Source organism: Bombus pascuorum, chromosome 15 (genome assembly GCF_905332965.1).
Source record: "Bombus pascuorum chromosome 15, iyBomPasc1.1, whole genome shotgun sequence".
Lineage (NCBI taxonomy): Eukaryota > Metazoa > Arthropoda > Insecta > Hymenoptera > Apidae > Bombus > Bombus pascuorum.
The window spans coordinates 7,438,490-7,459,634 of record NC_083502.1 but is presented as its reverse complement, the minus strand read 5'-3'; the positions used below and the strand labels follow the sequence as shown (position 1 = coordinate 7,459,634).

At 41.0% G+C, this 21,145-nt stretch overlaps 2 protein-coding genes across 10 annotated transcripts in view; one reads left to right on the top strand and one right to left on the bottom strand.

The window, feature by feature from the left end:
- LOC132914430 (polypyrimidine tract-binding protein 2) overlaps window positions 1-21,145 on the top strand; it is a 442,018-nt gene that overhangs the window by 63,035 nt on the left and 357,838 nt on the right. The window lies entirely within an intron of this gene.
- On the bottom strand, window positions 241-6,791 carry LOC132914427 (juvenile hormone esterase-like). Of its 3 annotated transcripts, none has more exons than XM_060973538.1 (11): window positions 6,547-6,791; window positions 6,117-6,254; window positions 4,831-5,005; window positions 4,337-4,535; window positions 3,627-3,891; window positions 2,891-3,059; window positions 2,406-2,575; window positions 1,832-1,985; window positions 1,362-1,454; window positions 758-899; window positions 241-632 (listed from the first exon to the last, which is right to left on the bottom strand). In XM_060973538.1, the coding sequence occupies exons 1-11, from the start codon at window positions 6,754-6,756 to the stop codon at window positions 311-313; spliced, it is 2,037 nt and encodes a 678-aa protein (XP_060829521.1). In that variant the 5' UTR covers window positions 6,757-6,791; the 3' UTR covers window positions 241-310. The 3 variants fall into 3 exon arrangements, with proteins under 3 accessions (XP_060829521.1, XP_060829522.1, XP_060829523.1); XM_060973539.1 differs by having other exon boundaries at window positions 1,362-1,448; XM_060973540.1 differs by lacking the exon at window positions 1,362-1,454.

Here is a 21,145-nt window from a genome sequence, read left to right as displayed (position 1 = left end):
CTTTTCGTTTATTAGGGCCTCGTCTTAATAAAACCGGCGGCTATCCTCTGGGAGATCCTTTTACATTGTTGATCAAACTCCCCGTCTCCTGCCCCTTTTTACTTGCGTATTCGTACATTCGTGGCGACGAACGACGTTACTTTTCGGTCGACGTATCTGTCGTTACCGTATAACATTATCCATATAATATTTATTCTTGTTGTCCGGTCGTTGAAGCAGAGCGAAGAAATGAATTTGACATGGATTTAACAAATTTTATATGTTAAACTTAACATAAATACATTCTCTGTTGTGTATTGACAACGTTATACTAGCGATTACGTTCTAAAATTGTCAAGTAGTAGGTGAATAGCAGGAGCAACGTCGGTAAAGAAATCATTATTTCGTCGTATCGTACAGAAACACCGCTACTGGCAAACTCGTCGTCTTCGATCGGTCGTTTTAGGGGCAAATGAAGGTCGTCTGCCGCGTCGTAAGTTATATTCGCGGACAATTCTTCCCAGAACGCCATTCTTTCTGGGAAAAATTCGCTTTCTATTGTAATTTCCGGAAGTTTTCCATCTCCAATTTGCAGGAACTTTTGCGATTCCTTGTAATCCGGCCATGGTGTCACTCTCCAAGCCTCTGGTACGCTTAATAATAAATTATCCAGTTATTAATAACGATTGGTCGATAAGAAAGATACAGTATTGGTTATTTTCTCATTTTCTACCAATTGTGTTGCTATTAGGAAGTAAAGATATTTATTTTCCGTTACCCTTTAATTGCGAAGCTGGCCCACATCTCGGTCATTATATTAATCATGGTTACATCGTTTTCTGTATTGTGTAACATGTAATCTTCAAACTCTTTGTTCAATATCGGTAACAAATAATTTAAATCATCTACGTGCGAGACTCCTAAAAATACCACATTGTCGATTTAGCGATTAATTTCTTTGGAAGAATCTGTTATCGCTATATCACGGCTTAACGCCTTGTCTTTGCGATTTTTTTACGTATAGAAAATAAAAAATTGTTCGTTAGTATCATCTTCTATCTTAACTCTATCGAAAAATATAAAGTTCATACTTCTTGCAAATATATTCTTACAATATTTAAATAGACGTTTAATTCGTTAATTTAATAAATATTACGCTACGTTATTGGTGTAGTATTAAGTAGCTGCGTTCTACGTATCGCTATGAGCGTGATAATCACGCGAACGTATTAGTAAGCCAATAAACATAAAAATTGATAAACAGTACGATAAGAAAATTTGAAGAACGACGTTTCATAAACGTCTCAATTACGAAAAATTACTTCTACGTATACGAGTGTATAGTTAAAATTTGTCAAGATGGACGAAAAATTGCAGAGTACCAAAGTTTGGAAATCCTAAAATTCCAAAATTCCAAAAATCCAACGATCCGATGTCGCACGGTTCCAAAATTCCGACATCGCAAACTCCTAAAACTTGAAAAGTTCAGCATTAAAAATTTCCCAAGTTTCAAAATTCGAAAATTCGAAAATTCGGAAATTCGTAGAAACCGCAGTCGCGAAATTCCTAAAGGTTGTAAAATAAAACTCGACGAAGTAGCTGATAAAGAAATTTTGCCAAGTTAGAAAGCCGGCGATGTTTCTGCGTCTATGGGAAACAACGAGCCAAAAAGTCGCTCGTTTTTTATCCATTTTTATCGCTTTTTGCCAAATGATACGTTACGATGAGTCGCAGAGTTCTACGTTTTGAATTACGATGTTATCGAAAATACGAACTCGCACAAAAATTCGCTACGTATTTACAAGCAATATGGCTAATGAAGCAGGAAATATACGAGTATTAAAATACTCACCAAAGTGTCTTGGAACTCCCGCGGTGAAGGCAAAAGTCGCGCTAAAAGTGCCCTCGTATGAAAACACATAGACATAGATACTCGAATTCATTACGTTCGATTGGTACTTTAGAGTTTCATACGTTGGCCATATGATAAGAGCATCTCCGATGATCTGTAACGTTGACACATTTCTAAGTGGATTTGTAAAATTATTAGCAACCTGTTCGTTAATATTGAATCGCGTAATTATTTTTATCGTCGTCGCGTGATTATTCGGATAATTAACGACGTGTCGTCCGTGTCGTATAGATAGAATTTATGACAGACGATGGAATAAATCGTTCCATGGAATTATTTTGCCAAAGAAGATTGGACATGCTCGATTAATCAGTTATAATTATCAGTTTAAGATGTTATTTGAAAGAGTAGCGTTTAAATAGATATTATTTTAACGATCTAAAGGTAGAAAATTTCTCGAAAAGGCAAGTTTCCCAAAGAGTATGGCTCCCTTCCAACTATCTACGTGAAAAATCTTATTTGACAGTTTGGAAGTAGCGTCGACTGAAAATATTCGAGCGGAGAACGCACGTACCTCCGTGATATTCTTTCTCAGCGTTGATAACGTAACGTTGTCATCGAAATAGAAATTTGTAAGGGCGTCCAATGTGTCGTTCGACATCGCGCGATATTCCAGCAAATAGAGCAGATACGTCTTGAAATTATTTAGTATTGTGTCCTCGGCGGTTGGGTTCGTCAAGATGGCTTCAAATCGAAACGAGCAACTTTTAAAATTTAAAATTAATTAAAACTTGTAATCGAATCGCGCGACGAGCATCAACCTTATTACGGAATGAAGTAATTTTTATAGTTGCGGCGATCCGATACGAAGAATATGCAAAAAAGAATAGGACTCTGCTATTCGTTGTCTCTTTCAAAACGAATGAGAACAGATCGTCAAAAATAGTCGAAAAGTATTTAAATAAAGAAGATTATCGATCAAGTTAAATACTAAATTAGTTATTACTTTTGCAAAGCGAGGCAAAATTTTGTTAGCTTCTTAAATTTTTCGAAACTTACCGATCGATTTCATCAGTCCTTCGTCCTTGGTGACCCCTATAATAAGTGGAATGTCTCTGAACAGGCGCTGCTTTATCGCTGTCAGTGGATCCACCGTCACGATAGCGTCGTCCGATTCTTCCTCGATCGTCGGCGCGAAAATGCAGCAATGGCTATTCCACCGCACTATCTTGTTTGTCAAAGGTTCAAGGAAGAAAATTTTAACAAAGTGAAATTTTCGTGAAAGCTCGACGAAGCGTTCGATATCTAGAATTCTGTACACGATCGTTGGCCACGGTTGGAAATCTACGCTGTGGGCCAAAGTTTGGTACAACCAAAATTGGAAGCTTCGTTTCTTAGAAGATCGAGCTTCGGAACTCGTCCGGCTATTTTGCTCGACCGTCGAATAAGTAGAAGCGAACGAGTACGAGTAAGTTGGAATAGAATCATTTCGTTTAGGCCAAATTTCAAAATCTCGAGTCTCTCGAAAACAAGACTTTGGACGAATTTTGTTCTTCGACTTGTTTTTATATACGAGATGTCCCATAGTATCGAGGAACCGCTTCGACGATGGATTTCGCGCGCGAAAACAACGGAACCTTCTTGCGTATCTTGCGTTCTGTTTGTAAATAGGTAAATGAAAACTACTTCGATCTTTCGATAGAACTACTTCAACGTAAAACTCGTTGTAACTCGAGACAAGTTCCACGCGCAGAATCCATCATCGGTGTTGCAGGACACCCTGCATAAAACTTACATGATAGTCCATCGTGTCTCTGAAGCTTCTGACGTCAAGCTTTCTCAAGCATCGCATCATTTCCTCCTCTTGTTCTTCGCTTAACTCTGCCTCGTCGTGCTCTTCTTGTTCGCGCGTCACGTTCGGTTGCGCGGTCGTCGTATATTCCTCTTCGCTTCGAGGAAGACATTCGACTAGTTTGGCCGATAGCAAAGAATATGTTCTTATCCAATGCGCGGGCAGCCACGCCGTGGGAGAAGTGGCAACTCCACTCTGAACGATATACCTGATGGCAATGCCGTACTTTTAAACTCTGGCGTCTCACCAACCGAGCTAACTTACTACGCTACGTTAACGCCATAGCGTCGCGTTATGACTTAAAACTTTTGGACGAAAGATCTTTAACAAGCGATACAAAAATCACGCTGACGATTCTACGATGGAACAATTGCAAAGAGTATGTACTCGTAGTACGTCGATGGATTTACAACGAATAGGCGTCTATATTTGTCAGAAAAAATTGTTCAGAGAAGGGACGCGCAGGGTCGATTTGATTTTCTTTAATTCGATCTCTAAACACGTTGTTTCGTCGTTTACGATTTATACGCGCTTGAGCACGTAGAAGAAAAACGATCAATGTTCCGTCAAAATGAACGTGCGATCGGTGGTCGGTGATCGGGGTTCCCTCGTAAGTTGGAGAAGAACGTCCCTCCGGAAAATCGTTAACATACCTGTTGAACAGTCCTTCGGTCTTGTTCGTGATAGCCAACAAGTACACGGCAGAGGCACCTGCGCTGTGGCCCCACAGAGTCACGATGTTTGGGTTGCCATTGAAGCAACGAATGTTTTCTTGCACCCAACGTAGCGCCATTACGATGTCTTTCAGACCATTGTTGCCTGGATTGTTTTTGGTGGCCGTGGCGAAGAATCCTGTAGGTATGGGGAGAAGTGAACGCGCGGCAACTGGCATATCAGCGAATCGGAGTATCGGAGAAACGAAAGAACGAGGCATTGGAAAACATGCCAATTTAGGAGCTGGATATTAGCAAAAATTCGATCTGAAAGTTGCGCGGTTGGAATATTGAGAGATCGGCGTACTGAAAAGTCGTGCGAATGAGAATTGCGGTATTAGTAAATTGAGAAATATCAACTCCATGCTTGCCAATTTTACATTCTTTTAAATTTCGCTCGATAAAACAACGCGAACTTTCGAATTTCTTATTACCCAAAATATTCAAACGATATTGGATCGAAACTACGATCACATCCTGGTCCATCATATACTCTGGTGGGACTTGTCGACCGTTACCACCGTTAATGGCGTACATTCCGCCATGCACGTACACCATGACCGGAAGTGCGCTTTTCTCCTCATATCCATCTCCGTTTCCCTCTGAAATCTACAAACACTTGCTTCAACATCGTTCGTAATTTATTCTAATTTTTAGGATCTCTCTTTTGTCCGAAGCAAACGTTTAGAGTTTAGAGTTGTAGAGTTTTCGCGGAAACTATGAAAGCAACAAAAGGTCATAAATAGAAACCATCGTATCGCGACACGAACTAATATTATAATTTACGTTTTACCAATTACGTTATCTTTATTCGATCCTTGACCCGATAACCTATCCGACTATCAAATTTCCGAAAAATTTCCAAACTAGGTTTAAGCCAGGATTTTATTGCAAATGTTCCTAGAATAGAGTAAGAGATATTTTTCGAAGCAACTGGAAAAATGCGTCGCCTTGAATCGTTTAAATTTCATTAAACCGAGTGTGGACCTTGCGACTCAATCGAGATCGGGTTTCGACAAAACTTCCGTTTGTTTCGCAAAACGCCGCTATATGTTCCGAGTTTCGCGCGAATTCTGCGTTTTAAGCTGTGAATCGATTCGAAAACGGTATACCGTTGCGTTTCGAATCTGATCGAATCGTTCGAATAGGATTTATATCGGAATTTTAATATTCTTCTTCCATTCTATTTCTATTCTTCTATTCTATTTTATATCATTTCTATTCTGTTCCTTCTGTTTGTTTCCTCTATCGATACCTTTGTTATTTTTCTGCTTTTCTTCTATTCTTTGCTAGTGTTCCGTATGCAAACCGACTCTTTTCTCTCTTTTCTCTATATTTTAGAAATTTCTCGAAACATTTTCAGAAGAAAGTTAATCGGTCAAAATCGTAATAATTTAATTTATAGAATTCTTTCTCGAGAAATCGGTACACGAGTAAACTTCCATAAACCGCTCTAAAAGATACAAATATTTATACTATGAATATGAAACTTATTCATTTTCAATGGTAACGGTAAGTTATCGTAGTAGATGCCCAGGACCGACATAGCTGTTTCAGATAAGGAAAGTTGCATATTTTTACGCTTTACGATATCTACCTACGTGTGTTGTTTTTACCTCTTCCATTTTCTCTTACTCTCCTTTATCTCGTTTATCCTTCACTGTTATTATTTTCATATTTTTACCTCGCTTTTTTGCTCGATACGCTAACAAATATTTACCAGAGGCACGTAAACGTTGAGATAGAGGCAGTCTTCCTCTCCGATGAAGTGGCCCTGGTCGTTCACTTGCACGCATACGGGGGCATATTTCGTTGCTAAGAATGTCTCCGTCCAATTGCTAATCCATGGCCTTGGACTCTGTTAAAGATTTTTTATCGTACCCTCAAAATTATTACAGGCACGCTACGGATTTTTATGGAAATTCGTATTCCTCGGAATATAATTGAAATCAGGCTTTTCTTTTTTCGCAATATTAATTACAACTGATCCATAGTATACTACGATATGTTAGAAAAATGAAAAGCTATGGTATACCATCGAGCACTATAAAAAAGGGGTAGAAAGTAGGATGTACTATAGAAATAGAAAGGTATAATATAATTTAATAATAATAATAATAATAATAAAGCATGTTTACGTGTAAACTCACCCTAAACCTCAAATCACCCACAGGCGGTTGAGCAAAAGGAATGCCCAAATAATGCGCGACGAGTCTTCCTCTGGTACTTCTACTCAACAATCCCTGAACCTGCCCGAATCGAGTCGTCACTTTTGCCTTAAAAGCGTGCGAACCGCTTACAACGATCGAAAACACCATCAAAACGACGAACGAATATTTATATATCGATCTATCGGTCATTGTAAACACAGGTTGCCGGCTATACGTTTCACAAACGCTTTTCACGCGAGTACACGCACGAGATGAGGATGAGTCGCGCATAGACGAACAACAATGACCGATCGCGCGACTCTAGTCGGTTATATAGACGGGACGGTCAGGCCGATTCATTGGCGAAACCTTGTATAACACCAAATTCGTTTATCTCGAACCAAACAAATAAATTCTTTTCCCTCTTTTGTCGTATCAATGCGACCGATGATTTACAAGTGACACGATAAGTGGTATAGATAATTAGCAGGATAATTAGTTGTACGTGGTAGGATTGGGTGCGAGGCGATTCTACGAGAGAAAATAAGCGGAAAACGTGGAATAAACTTTTCTCGCGAGACACTGTTCCGGAAAAAGATGAATTTGAAAATGTACTTCAATGTTTTTCACCTAATCACGTTGGTACAACTCACGCTGACCGTTTATTCGTACGTAGTCGATACGTAGTCGGTGCGTAGTCGGTACGTAGTTGGTATCTAGCCGAAAGCGGTATGTTGACAACAAGTCGTAAATTAATACGTTAAACGATGACAGCGATTGTCCTAGCCGTGCAGAACCGTGGACGTATACAGGCCAGAGTTGCGTGCAATTCTTTACCGCCGATTTATGGTACCGGGAAGAAAGAACTAGTCACGAGTTGATGTCTCGAATCAGCCACGATCTTTCTAACTCCCCTGAAACGTATCAGCTTATGTTTTCGTTTTCAAGCATGTAGGCTTTAAGCCTGACCGATTTTACGACTTCGCTATATCATTTTTAGATACTTGGCCAAGTTTAAGCGTACTCGCTGAAGTTTCGACGTCGGACGAGCGCAAATTCTACTGCATATAATTGTGTCCAAGCGTTTTTGCGCAACGTTCCTTCGCAACGCGCGTTATTAGAATTATCCGCGTTTAATGGAAAATGAATCAAGCAGATGCACTGCTACATACAAAGAAATAACTCGATATCTGTTGGCTTTAGCAAAGAAATATCTCGATGCAAATTTACGAGCATGTTTTGATTTCGTCAATACCTAAGTACTTTTTGAGATACCAGGCTGACTGTTCGTTCTATCGTTCGCGAAGAGACGCGATCACGAAACGATCCCCTTGTTTCTATTGGAGTAACAAGGGTGTTGACCGTTCTAACGGTGAAGAATCGGTGACGTTTAGCGACGATGCTGTATCGGATGACATTTTTGGTTAGGAAAGTAAGGGCAGTAGACATTGTTTCTGATTGGATAATAAGAAGGTTGGTGGACTAGGAAGGGTGTTAGCCGTCCTCGATAGGAAGTCGATAGTGGGAAGCATGGTACGTGAGAAATGCCAACTTTCCCGTGTCTTCTCGTAGTAAACAATAAACGCTTTAGTAAGAAGATCTTTGTTCGGTCTTTAGCTAGAAAATTCCTGAGATTTATGGTCGGTCCTTAAGACTATCGAGGGTACGCGATAAGGATGTGTGGACCATCTTGCCCGCGGCCTGGGTTAGGTAGAGAGTCATTGACTGTGAGCTTTTTAATAGACATTTAATATTTCTTGCGACATTCATCGATCCAGCTGGATTATGTTCGTTACAAAAATGAAAAAAAGTTTCCTTCCTTCTTTTTATTTGGTTTTCACGGCTGTTTTACGGTTTGGACGGCTGTGTTGGAGTTGTTAAATCGAGGAAGGAGAATGTTCGAGCTTGTTGGACGAGAGTTGTTAAGTTTGGTTTGTTGGTTTGACGAAGCGGATGAGAAAGGGATTGGAGCGCGTGCTTAGGATGTTGGCGAAAGTTTGTTACGCGGGGAGAGTGTTTGGCAAGGTGTATTCGCTTTTCGTGGTTCGGTGATGGCGCTCCGAGAATCGTGTAAGTGCTGTGGACGTAGTTAGAATTTTAAGGGGAGCTGAAAGATTTTTCTTTTTTTAAATGGTAAGCGACATTTAGAGTTTAAGTTCGTTTTCAGAATTTACGTCGAATTTGAAATCGAAAATTATCTGTAAAATTTGGTAGAAAGTCGCTTCTTAATAAAATTAACTATTTAGGTTGCGATGAAATTAATTTTAAAAGCTATGAAAACCCTGAAACTACAAAATCAACAAGTGTTCTCTTCAACGGTGACGTGTCTACTAATCGAGTGGAGGTCGACAAACGTAATCGTAGGAAATTTAGATAAGATTAAAATTCGAGCTGTTTTCTTCTAAATTTCAATTTTGAATAATTTGTTACTTGCAAAGTAAAGCGTGCAATATTTTACAAGCGTCGTTTCTTCCAACGAATCGATATAGCTATCGAATTGGGATGCACGTATAAAACAAACTATGGGAGACAAATATTATTACTCTTAATAATTTTAAAATCGAAGAGTGTTACGGAAGACAAATACAATTATTTTTATCGATACATCTCTTGACATTGTTCGTTGGTCAAAGGTCATGGTCTCAGCTTCGTTAACGCCGATTATGCGTCACTCGATACGGACCTCTCTTTTATTTTTGTTTCTTTTTTTTGTTCGGCGGAACTTCAACTTCCTATGTGGTACTCTATTTGCACATGTTTGCACGTGTTTGTTTGCAAACTTAATATCGCAGTTGCCCATCTACGTATTTAGGAAGCAACGCGTTGTCGTGAAAAAGTTTACACGCGGAAATTTCGTGACATGGAGAGAGCGGTGGACTATGTTTTCTATTTTTTCAACATTTTGGCTGCTTTTTAGCTTTGTCACGTCCTTGTAAACTTCTCGTGCATATTCATATCGCAATAGCTATTGATCTTATTAGTTTTTAGGTTAATTGTACGTTAATACACACATTTATAAATATGTAAAATTTCAAAATACATGTTAATAACGATGCTCGTTAGATAAGTTTGAATTTTCCACGTATAACGAGTCAATGCCGAAACTGTACTTTTCTCGCGTGTTCCATCGTGTTTATTTGCTTTTTGACTTGCGTCACCTTCTCCTTTTGCGTTTCGCAAAAGGTTGTCGTAAAAGAAATATTCAAAGAACTCGCAAAAATCTTGTATTATTTCTTTATTAAGATCAAAAGGGCTCTACAAAATAAAGTTGCGTATTAATACTTACAGCGAATATTAAAGCGAATTACTTTCCAGATAATAATTAGCTATTTCCGGTGAACTTCCGCACCTGTAAATTTCCCATAAATAGGTAAACATTCTAGTTATCCCTCTCGATCCTATTGAAATTCAGAGTCTCCTTTATTAATTCCATTACCATTTTCTTGCCATTTTTCGCTCCACTTAGCCAGCACCATTAGAGGAATTCGTCGTTTCGAGTGGCTGGCGTTGGTGATTGAATTAAGCGGAAAGTTAAGCAGCCTGTAGTACTTACGAAGCGGTAAATTTGTTAAGTTGAACTGCTAATCCAGCGACTTAATTACCCCTTATCAAACTACCATCCACGTTGATGTAAAGGGTGCTTACGAGCTCGTGTCCAATGAAGCTCGTTGATAAACACGAAAACTGCTAATCCACTCGCTTCAACCGAAATGCGTGAGATTACCAAATCAGCGATGCAACCGCTTCGCGGTGTTCTTTTTACGTTTATTTATTTTCTGTTCTCACTCGGTGTGTGAAGGAGCGTTCGACCCGATCGTTAGACGATCCTTAAAACCTTTCTTTTCTTTTCCTTCTTCTCTCGCGACACGTCGAACCGATAACACGCGTTTATCACCCGTTATACCTGCCGCGGTGATTATCGTGTCCGGAGTGCGACAAATCGTTAATAAACGGACTTTTGTTCGAGAGATTCGTGAGACTGCACTTATTACCAAACAACCACCGCGTATCCTCGTCGGGATAGTCGCAGCTATTCAAGTTGCATTTCTGTTGTCAATTTGAAGATGGTTCGGGATCGTCGCTAAAGTAAAACAAAAATAAAACGAATATCGAAAGCGTTACGTCGAAAGAGGAACAATGTTCATCGTTGAAGAGTTGTTGCAACGTGTTGTACTAAATGCATCGCTATCGTTACTTTACATACGACTATTCTGAATATTCTTGCGTTGCGAGTCAAAGTCGGTCCCTCGGCGTTAAAACAGTATTTTAACGAACTGCGAATAATTCCATCTTACAAGAGGCAACGAAAAGTAAAAGCATAGATGGATCAAACGGAAAAGAAGAAAAAGAAGAAAGTAAGAGGACTAGGAGATAGCGCTAAAAATTTCATTGGAATCCTCTCAATCTCTATCCTCTGTCTTTTACTCGACCCGAGGCGAGTTGGTTCCGGCTGGGATCCTAACAATTTCCCGACAAGGGGCTTCCCTCGGGAATTTCCGGTCTGTTTCCACGCGGAATCTCCGCGCCACCTTCGTTACGCGTCGTTTGCCAAGCCGTTTATCTCCTCGTCATTAGTTATGCCGTGCTGCTTGCCTGCTTCCAACCCCCCTTGCTTCCACCTCCCTTTTGCCTCCTGGTGAAAATAGGTTGCCGTTCTAATTGCCGGTAACCACAGTCCTGGCGTTATGGTTTGCGTCGCACCGAACGCACAGGACCTTTGAGCTCTCGTAGCTTCGAATCACAAGCCTTTCGTAAGCAATCGAATTTCAAATGGGCTACGTTTGGATATCTGCTACGAGATTAATGAAATTTCGACTATACAGGCTTCGCGAAGATACAAGAAACTTGGAAAAGTATAAAATACTTTGTATTCTCGAATTTTTTTATACCGCCGTCGGGTTTCTTTCGCAAGAGATAGCGCTAAAAATTGTTCCGCGAGTAACTCTAGCCTGCACCTTCGAACATATAGCAGAGTGAAATTCCGTAAAGTAAAAGATGGATTAAGGTTAGATCGAATGGTTCTCGAAGTTTTCATAGTTGGAAAACGTCAAGGGATGCTGGTTTTGACGATTTAGAGGGGTTGCTTGAATCTAGGAAGCGCGAAACTTTAGTCGGGGATTATTTTTGGAAAACGGCGAACAGTTGGGAGGATTTGCGGAGGAAGGATGGGATTTAGATGGTTGAAGGTTCCTCGGTGATGCATAATTCCGGGCAGAGCGGTTTCATCGCAGGATACTTGGCCAGGAAGTTGATTAATAATATCGTTGCTCGTGATGCGGCTTGGTTTCTTCGCACTTGTCAGTGTCGCCGGAAACATTTAATGGATAATTTTGGAAATACCGCAAATAGAATGGCATTTGCTAACAGTTACTAATGATTGGCTAAAATTTGCGCGCGTTCCAACAATCTCATTTCCATTAGAAACCAGCATTTATACGTACGTTGCAAGGCTTGTAAATCTTCGAACAATTTCCTACATCCTCAAACACAATTGGCGCGAGCAAAAAGACGAAACCGAATCGTTTTCGTGCGGCTTCTAACCTAATCCCTTCGATATGCGGTGCATATGTAACTGTCTAGTAACGATCAAACAGTTCATCCTCGAATACATCAGCTATTCCAAACGTTGCGACTTCGTAATAAATATATAAGCGAATAAATTATACAAGAACGTTCCAACCGTTACAAATTGCTATCGGTATAAAAACTTTCTTGTCGTTATAAATATTTCAGGAACCGTTCATCTTGACGGTATTGCTACAAGATTTTTAATAAAAAAAAAAAAAAAACATTTATTCAACGAACAATTGGCCAATTTTCGGCGAATTACGATCGCCCTCCAAATCGTTCGTGTCAACGATAACTTGTCGTTAACCCGTTACCCTGTTATTATACGTTATCGAATCACGCTCGTGGAACGAATCGTGGTTCCTATTCAACAAAGTTCTGGCAAACTTTTTATGACAAAGTTTAGTCCGACCTGTGACTTTAGCTACCTATTCGTCGAGTCGAGGATTACCAAGCACCGTTCCAAATTACTAAATAATGTTTCAATATTTTGCATTTGTCACGGTACGTTACTGCTGCGAATAGCTGACGCTTGCTTAAGTATTAATAGCTACTAAAAAAGTCATAAGGCAAGGGGTTAACACGGGGGTTCGGTGTCGAGTGAATTTTATATACGTATAGTCAGTCGCGAAAGCTGTGCGTACAGGCCTCCTACGTATACATAAAGTATTAGAGCATGAACGTTAGCTCTCCAATTTTTCTTTTTCTTTTTTTTTTTTTTTCAAGACACAGATCGCTAAAATTTGACACAATCTATCGAATATGGTTCGATCGAAATAATTCAATATATATCGGGTGCGTTAAGAAAGAGACGTTACAAGAGATCAAAGAAACGCGCGTTTCGAATTGTCGATAGGTTTCATCGGTTCTCCTATGGAATTACAGGGCAACTTGGTCTCGAGGAAATTTCTCCTTGCTTTAATTAATTCTTACTTGATTCGATTAATTATCGACAAACAGAGCCGAGAGCGGAAAAACGTATTCGATATTGCCTAGAACGAATATATTTAAGAAAATGAAAAAAGGCTACAGGGAAAAGTACAATGGTAGGTATGTGGTACCTGATCGAGTTATCAGTGCCAGCTATCCGAAAGCATTTGCAAACATGTCCGCTTTGAAAGCTCTGTTTGTCGCGAGAAACTAATTGCAGAGCGGCTGCGGCCATGCATCACCACCGACGACAAGCGTCTAGAAACGCGGCTCGAGTGAATTACTAGCCAGAGGATTGCTTTATGACTTGTAACCACCACCTCGTTTACTCGATCGCAGCTGCTTCCCTCTTTCGTTCGTGGTTCCCGGGCTTTTCCAGGTTTTCGAGTTCACTGGCTAACCTTGAACGAGGGTTCGACTCGCCGCGTTCAATAGGCTGCTGCAATTTCATTTATCTCCTTCTTCGTTATTCCGTTCTTTTTGCGCTTCCCTTTCGTTTCTTGTACCGTTATAATCTACAATAATTTCGTGGTTTTTTGTAAATTATTCTTAACGACTAATTTCCGTCTGTTGCAGGTAAGCATTCGGGAGGAGACGGTGAGTTTGCAGCGATTTTCATAATATTTTCAGAAATGTTAGCAGAGAATTAAGTAATAAAATTATCGATATAATTTCTCCTAAAATACCCTCGCAAATGCGAAGAATTTCCGAAATAAATACTCTGAACGTACGTGGAAAAATTGTTCCGAATCGTGCAAATATTCTCGATGGTTGCAGAATGAAAAGCTTGTTTTATTTTATGGCATTCCGTTTCGAAACTCGGATACGGATAATAAATGTATGCCTGCGCTACAACGAAAATCCTAAAACGACGATACATATATATGTATATAAGATCGTAAATAACAAAACGTAATCGAAGCGGTACGTTAATTACACGCGTTTTACTAATATAAATTTCTTTCCTCGTACGAGCCGACTACTTGTTATTTCGACGAATCTTTGTTTTATAACGATAAAATCTCTAAAAGCCAGGAAACGATTGTTTAAAACGTTTGGAACGCTTACGAAATACGAGAAACCGATGGAAGATCTTAAAATTCAGAAAAATCAGGAAATCCAAAAGAAGTTGGTCGAATCCTTCAAAGAAATTACCAACTTCACGGAACGATTATTCAATGACACTTTTCTCAACTTCGAGATACGCAAGAACGAAGAGCGAGCATCCCCAGAAACAAATTTCCGAAAGCGCAGTAGCTATTTACCCCGGTAGAATATTTTACAGAATATCGTAGAGAATTGGCTCGCAGTAGGCTTGACACGGGCACCTATCTTATGGTTTTTATCTAATTAAAGTTACGACGCACGCATCCCACGATGTCCTTGCGATATGCCACGCTGCCCTTGCGGAATACGTAATAGGGAAGGGAAGGTGTCACAGTCCAGTTCAGATCATTCGAAATTCTCTTCGGTGTCTTTTTTATATATATGTTCCTGTATACTTGTATTCGCTCTAAATGTTTCGACCACGATAATCACGAAGTGAATCGAGAATACGGAGACTATTTTTTCTCGACCGATTTCCCGTGTATTATTCACCCGTACGTCCCTGATATTCCACCCTTGAATGCTCTACCGTGTTCGAAAGACACAGCCTTGTCCAGGAGGCGGCACTCGATTCTCAGGACAAGGTTTTCACGCGGGTAATCCTGCACAAAGAGGACGCGCGTTATTCTGCAGCTACGACGATACGGATTATTCGAGCAGAGTCGACGCGAGAGATCTCTGTTTTAGAAGATCTAAGATCGCCGGCTAGGCGGCCGCTCGAAGATAAACAAAGATCGCAAAACCGCTAGCTAGAAACGGATCAACGAAAAGCAAGAAGGGGAAAGCTGGAAAATTAGAGCGACGCAAAGGGAAACGTGGCGTCGGATGGCAAAGCGTACCGTCAGCCGTTGGGAACTGGGAACCGCATCCTTTCGCCAGTAACGAATGTAGCATTTAGCGTTCGCGAAACAGCGACTGGACGCAGCAGCGGAGGAAAACGCTGGCGCGGGGTGATGCATCGGCCGGAGAGATTAATGCATCGCGGCGAACAGTTTGTTAGAGTGAATAACGGCCGGCTGCAATAATGATATTGTCATTAAGCTGTCCACGGAAGTTTCGTTTTCGCGGACGCGACCGCGTCCCGTTTCAAAAGCTGATCGATTCTCCGCGTCAGCTCGGCACAGTCTTCTCGATTTCTGGCTCCCCGTACGACAAAGTTTCATTCCTGTAGGGCAAATAGCGTTTGGCTATATACGTATGACTTATTATTGGTTAGACGCTGGGAACACGACAGCGGCTGATTCAGCGCGTTAAAATAAGAAGAAAAGTTGCTACCAACGTACGTCCGATACGAGACTGTGTTCGAGTAACGGTTTGCTTTCTGTCGTAATAGTTGCTTGCCTAAGTTCGGAGAAATTGCTCAAAGTGACCAGGTGCAACTTCGATAGAGAAGCGTGAATGCATCGCGTCGTAGGTCGTCGAACTTGTTGGAACAGCTTACACGGATTTGTCGGCAACTTTGGTCGTCACGTTGACGAGCAGTTTCGACGCTGTCAACCGACGTTTCGTAAACAAGAGATTTTAAACGGCTCGGTAACTAACGATCCAATGGATTCGGATCCGGAGAGCGAGCTGGTCGATAAGTAAGGCCAGCACGACTATCCATTGGCAGGAAATCGTCGATCTAATTGCAAGCAACTTTTCCTCTTACTTTACGCTGCGCTGCTGAATTTTGTCCCCTGCCGTGCTTCCCTTACGTCCTGGCTCACGCTGTATATAACTTGATAACTAACTAATCTTCGAATCTTGCGTAAATGTATAAATATCCGCAGTCTACTCGCGACGAAGGATCCGTTACCCGAAAGCGTCGTTGCCTTGCGAGAAGAAAACTTGAAAAACTTTGAAAGGTTAAAAAAACTTTAACTCTGAAAAAAGAGGAACGCGAAAGCTAATTCTCTGCTCGTAAAAGCGTATTTTTTGTCCGAACCTACGTACGTTGTTGATGTGCGTGTGTTGGCAAAAAGAACGGCGATTGTTGGCGGGGTGTGTCCGGTTCATTTAATCCGTAGCACGATTTCCCTGTGACCAGTCGGGCACCAGGGTGTAGTAACGCGTTAATGAAGTATTTACTATTCTATTACCGGGTACCGCGAATTTCCTCCATTCGGCCCCTCTCCTCCCCTATTTTCTCGTTCGCGTTCCCCAAGGCACGCACACCGATTTCCGAGGAACGCTACTCAGCTACGCGAGCAACGAGATACGAATCTCGATGAAACTCGATCGATTAGGAATAAGAACGCATTACGCGTTTCTCGCTTCTTCTATATCCTCGACTTGGATAAAACTTGCGTGAAATTTGTCATATGCATCAACCTGAATCTTATTTCCTTTCGCGTAGGACGATGGATCGAGCGGTTTTGTATCGGTCGCGCAGCAGCTTGCGAACGTATTTATATCCAGCGTCCATTTTGCGTGCGGCTACGACCATTTGTCACAGGCCTGTTCTCCGTTTTACGTGTCACGCGTGTCACGCTACATTATTGGTTCGGTGGCTAAAAAGAGGACGTCGGAAGTGGAGAACGTCGGCCAGGAAAATTACAACGATAACTGGAATCGGTATCGATCGAGCTGGCGATACCTTTTGTGGGAAAAAATGGCTATTGGAAAGAGTGGAGTTTCGGGTTTACAGCTAGTCAGAGCGTTGGAGCATCGGTCATCGTCGAGCTGGGAACGAATTCTTTCGCTTCTCTTATTGGTCGAGAGAGTCCAGGACGAGTGATTTTTCAGGGAAATCTAACGACGTGGAATATCCGGTCCTGGGAAAGTTGAGCAAAATGGAAGGTTAATCTTCAAGCTTCGAATCGATAACGGTTCGGTGACTCGACGATGGCACATTCGAATTAAATCACTTGGCTCTAGATTCGTATTCTGTATTTTATCCGATAAAAATGAAATGAAATGAACAAAATAGTATGTTCGATACTTCTGAAAAGTCATCGTTGACGATACTTGTCGCACGAAATATCATCTGCATTTTCATTTCTGGTTTTTATCGCGTAAGTACTTTGCCGATCAATACTTGCTTCGTATCTCATCTTTCGATTTTTATTTCTCATCGACGATTCGGTCGCCGTGGGGGACTTGCAGCAATTTCGATATTCTTCGTTGAAATTTGTTGGCCCGCCTTCGAAAACGTCAGCACCGGTCGTTCAAGCGGATTTTTGTTGTTTCTCTCCGAGATTTTTCGCAAATCGAAGCAGGCGAACGCGGATCTCTCGCCGCAACATTAGAGTATAAGAGTTTCGAACGTATCTTTAGTTGGTATCCGACTTTGCGATCGGTTTCGCTCGGGGTCTTCGCCTTGTTTGCTCGCAATCTGCGCACCAGTGGCGTGTGGTTGTAGCGTATACTTGTAAAGAAGGAAGCCAATGCCCTCGTCGATTAACGCGTCGACGAACGACGACAATACTCTCGCACGAGGCATCGACAGCCGCGATGGTAAACGACAGATTCGCGAATATCGATAAACTCACCGTCCCTATCGGAGGAATCAGAAATTAGTCGCGAAATCGTGGCTTGGGTGGCAACTCGCGTTCGAATAATTTACATCGTTCGCCTGTTTATATCAACGTGGTTGCGTCCGATGATTGGCGCACGAGCGTGCACGTGTTGGTTCACAGCCACCATATTCGATGCAAATTCCGTCGTGCAAAGGCCACCGAACCGCGATCAACCCCTATACGCGCGCAGCTGATACTGGTGGTAAGATGGCAAACTACCGAAAGTAGGTCCGATATTCTTTCGCCTTATGCGCGTAATACGAGTTTTTGCACCGTCGAATTTTCTATACGTGCGTATAATTGCAAGTACTATAGGCAGGCTTGCCAGTCCATTTGATTAAAACTCCGATCGACAGAGATTTGCATAATGAACCGAGGATTACGTAAACGTCACTCGCGCAAGAGCAGCTCGCTGATCTCAACGTGGTCGATCTCCATGGCAACATTTGGCAGTCCACTCGGCAGTAACTTTGATCTTAATCGAAGCATCCGTTACGATCTTACTTACTATTCGTCGTTGGCCCGGTAATCGAGATTGATAACACCCGGATGATGACAGAACGCTTGATTAGTTTCCAATATGACGGCAAACGAGATCCACGTACGCTCAGCACCGAGTTTACGGCTATGGATCAAATTTTCCGCTCTGACACGTGGACAAAGTTCGCGTGTTTACCCCGTCTTCGAACATTTTGCAGTCAATCTGTCTAATTAATTAATAATCAAGAGTCTCGTTACAGGAAAAATTGAATTTCAAAATGTTTCTTCGCGCGCATAATTCACAAAGGATATCTACAGGTGTTTCATCTCTGTGTATATATATTCTTCCTTTATTTAATATTCGTGACGCGAACAGCTAATAAACAAATAGAGAGAATGAAATAAATTAGCAATTCGATTGCCGGAATGCGACACAGAATCGGAGCGTACGTTCGAATTAAATTAACCTAACGATTTTTCTCTCTAATTATATCACCGAGAGTATCGTTTTCAGCTTGTTTTTTCCCTGTGTTCACACACGAGAGTCTTCGTATGCAAGAGTTAAGTAAACTAAAATGCAACTCGATTATAATTATTATTTCGCAAGAGGTCGCAGTGGCGATCGTTCGTTTGTCCCTGGACGAACGAATTATTTATTCATTAACGCGTGTCGCACGAAAAGCATCGCGATCCTACGAAAATCGCCTGCCGCACCGTTTGCGAAACGTACGTGCCATGAAATTAGCGTTAATTACAGCTGTATGCGACGTATCGAATAAACGTTTCGGGAATATTGTTTTCCTGTCTTTTGTTACGTTTCGGTAATTCATTTTCCGACGGACCGAACGTTCGGCTCATCGTTGTTTACGGCAAAATTGTTTACACGCTGAAATAAATATTATGTATTATCGTTTGTGCTCATCCGAGTATATATTTAGCCGAGTAATCAGCAAAAGAACGTAATTTATTCTACAACTCTTTTGTGTTTTTCCTATTTTTGTGTTGTGTTTCGTTCTTGTCGTTTAGTTTTTTTTTTTTTTGTTACGTTGTATTCTATTAATTAGCGATTTATCAGCGATCGCGTATCGTTGGTTTTTCTCTCTTGTTCGTCTCAAGGGAATTTTATCTCCTTTCAGAATATTTCGTATAATATATATGTATATATATATGCAGATTAGAAGTCAGCCTGACTAGTTCTGCTATTATGTAAGTTTTGCGATTAGTGGACACAGAATGTAGATACTATAAGGTGTATTTTGCTGGAAAGGTAGGTAGACTTGATGTTTCAGGTGATTTATGAGCTTACCTGCGTACCGATAGAACTTTTATCAGTGACAAGAACATAACGCTTCTGCGAGGTTTAGTGCAGATATTATTATTTAATGTATTAAACGTTACAACGACGTTTATGTAACACTTTAATCTGTTGTTTTGTAATTTAATTACCGCCGGAATTTTCTTTCGACTTTCCCTTTCCCCTGACAAACAATATTCAAGAGGATTCAAGATACGAACGACGTGTCGAAAACACGAATACTTGGTTAAGCAAAGTGATTTAGTCAAGTTTTACGATGAACGTAACCAGCAGGTATTTTATATTTACGATATTTGATATTTATGGCCAGCTGTGTATTGCATTCGTACGATTACCACATAAATGCTATAATATAGTACAAAGTAAAGTGTATGCTACGCTTTTAATCGTAGAACGCGATACGTCAAAGTTAGAAAATTCGAAACCATTTTATGTACTTTGTTTCTCTAAATTCTTAGATTCTACGAAACGTACGATTCTGTGCATCGAATACCGCGGCTTTTGGTTGCAACGTCTCCGCGCGTAACGAGCAACAATGGCGGAGGATCGCGGAATTACCGTAAAAGTCGCGGCGGATTGGCGAGGCGAGGGCCCGCATATCAAATGGTGCGTATCACGAGATACAAGCAATTCCCATCAGCCAATATTGTCATGTGGGTAATGAACGACCGTGCTCCGAATAAACACAGGGCCGGGTACGCCTCGACTCGTACAGAGGTCGCTCTGCCGCGTATGGAAACGTGGATCCGGAAGTCGATGCAGTGTCCAGGGGCAGCCGCGTATCGCTGTGTCCGTAACGTTTTATCAGCCGGTATTTCGTCCAAAATTGCCAACACGCCCCGATAGAAAATGGAAAGAGGCGCACAGATTTTCGTTCGATTTACAGCGATTGCGAGTATTTGAAGAGAATATTCGAAAAAAGGCGTCAGAAACGACAGTCGTTCTTTAAATTTCTATGAGAAGTGTCATCGACGTAAGGACAGTTTTCCTTTGAACAGGAGATCGCTAACGAGCGAACAGTGCTCACGAACGAAAATATTTCTGTATATCGATAACCATGATCGGTAGAAGAATTTTTTTTATCGTTGTCGATCACCGTACATTAGCATTACCATAACTGATAATCAATATGCTAAAAGATATTTGCATCGCTGATAATGATCATGATCGGGTAAAGAGGGAAAAATTCCTTCGCTAATAACGGTTATCGGTGGGCAGAAAAAGATTTTCTCGCAGATAATGATTGTCGTTAACCAAAAAATTCTGTCATCCGTAATGATTATCGGCAAGCAAAAAAAGTCCTCTGATCGATAGTGGTTATCGGTAATGACAAAAAATTCGAACCAATTATAACGGCCATTTCCAAACGGTTATTACCAAAACCGATTAAACTATCGTAGCAGTTCTTGTATCGAAACGTTTCTCATTTTGTTATAGTTACAACTGTAACTGTAATTATGCTTCCTGATTTCAATATCTATCGCCGGAAATTGTAGCCCCACTTTTGGAATTTTTCAAATCACCGGCCAAACACTCGCTTGTATTTTATCTACTCTTTGTTTTGTAATCTTTTCCCGTCGTTAATAATATTTAGTTTGAAATTTCATCGCGATATTAGCTTTCGACGAAGCCGAAACGTATCGCGTTCGTTTGTACAATTTTCTTCGCATTAATATTTATTTGCCCCTCTTGTTTCATT

Bases quoted from the DNA above. Each gene is read 5' to 3' on its own strand.
- LOC132914427 (XM_060973538.1), bottom strand. From the start codon at position 6,756: ATGACCGATAGATCGATATATAAATATTCGTTCGTCGTTTTGATGGTG. The intron at 2,576-2,890 runs GTAAGTTTCGAA...TTCGATTTGAAG, and splicing joins AGGACTGATGAAATCGATCG to CCATCTTGACGAACCCAACC. The intron at 1,986-2,405 runs GTACGTGCGTTC...TCAACGTTACAG, and splicing joins TGAGAAAGAATATCACGGAG to ATCATCGGAGATGCTCTTAT.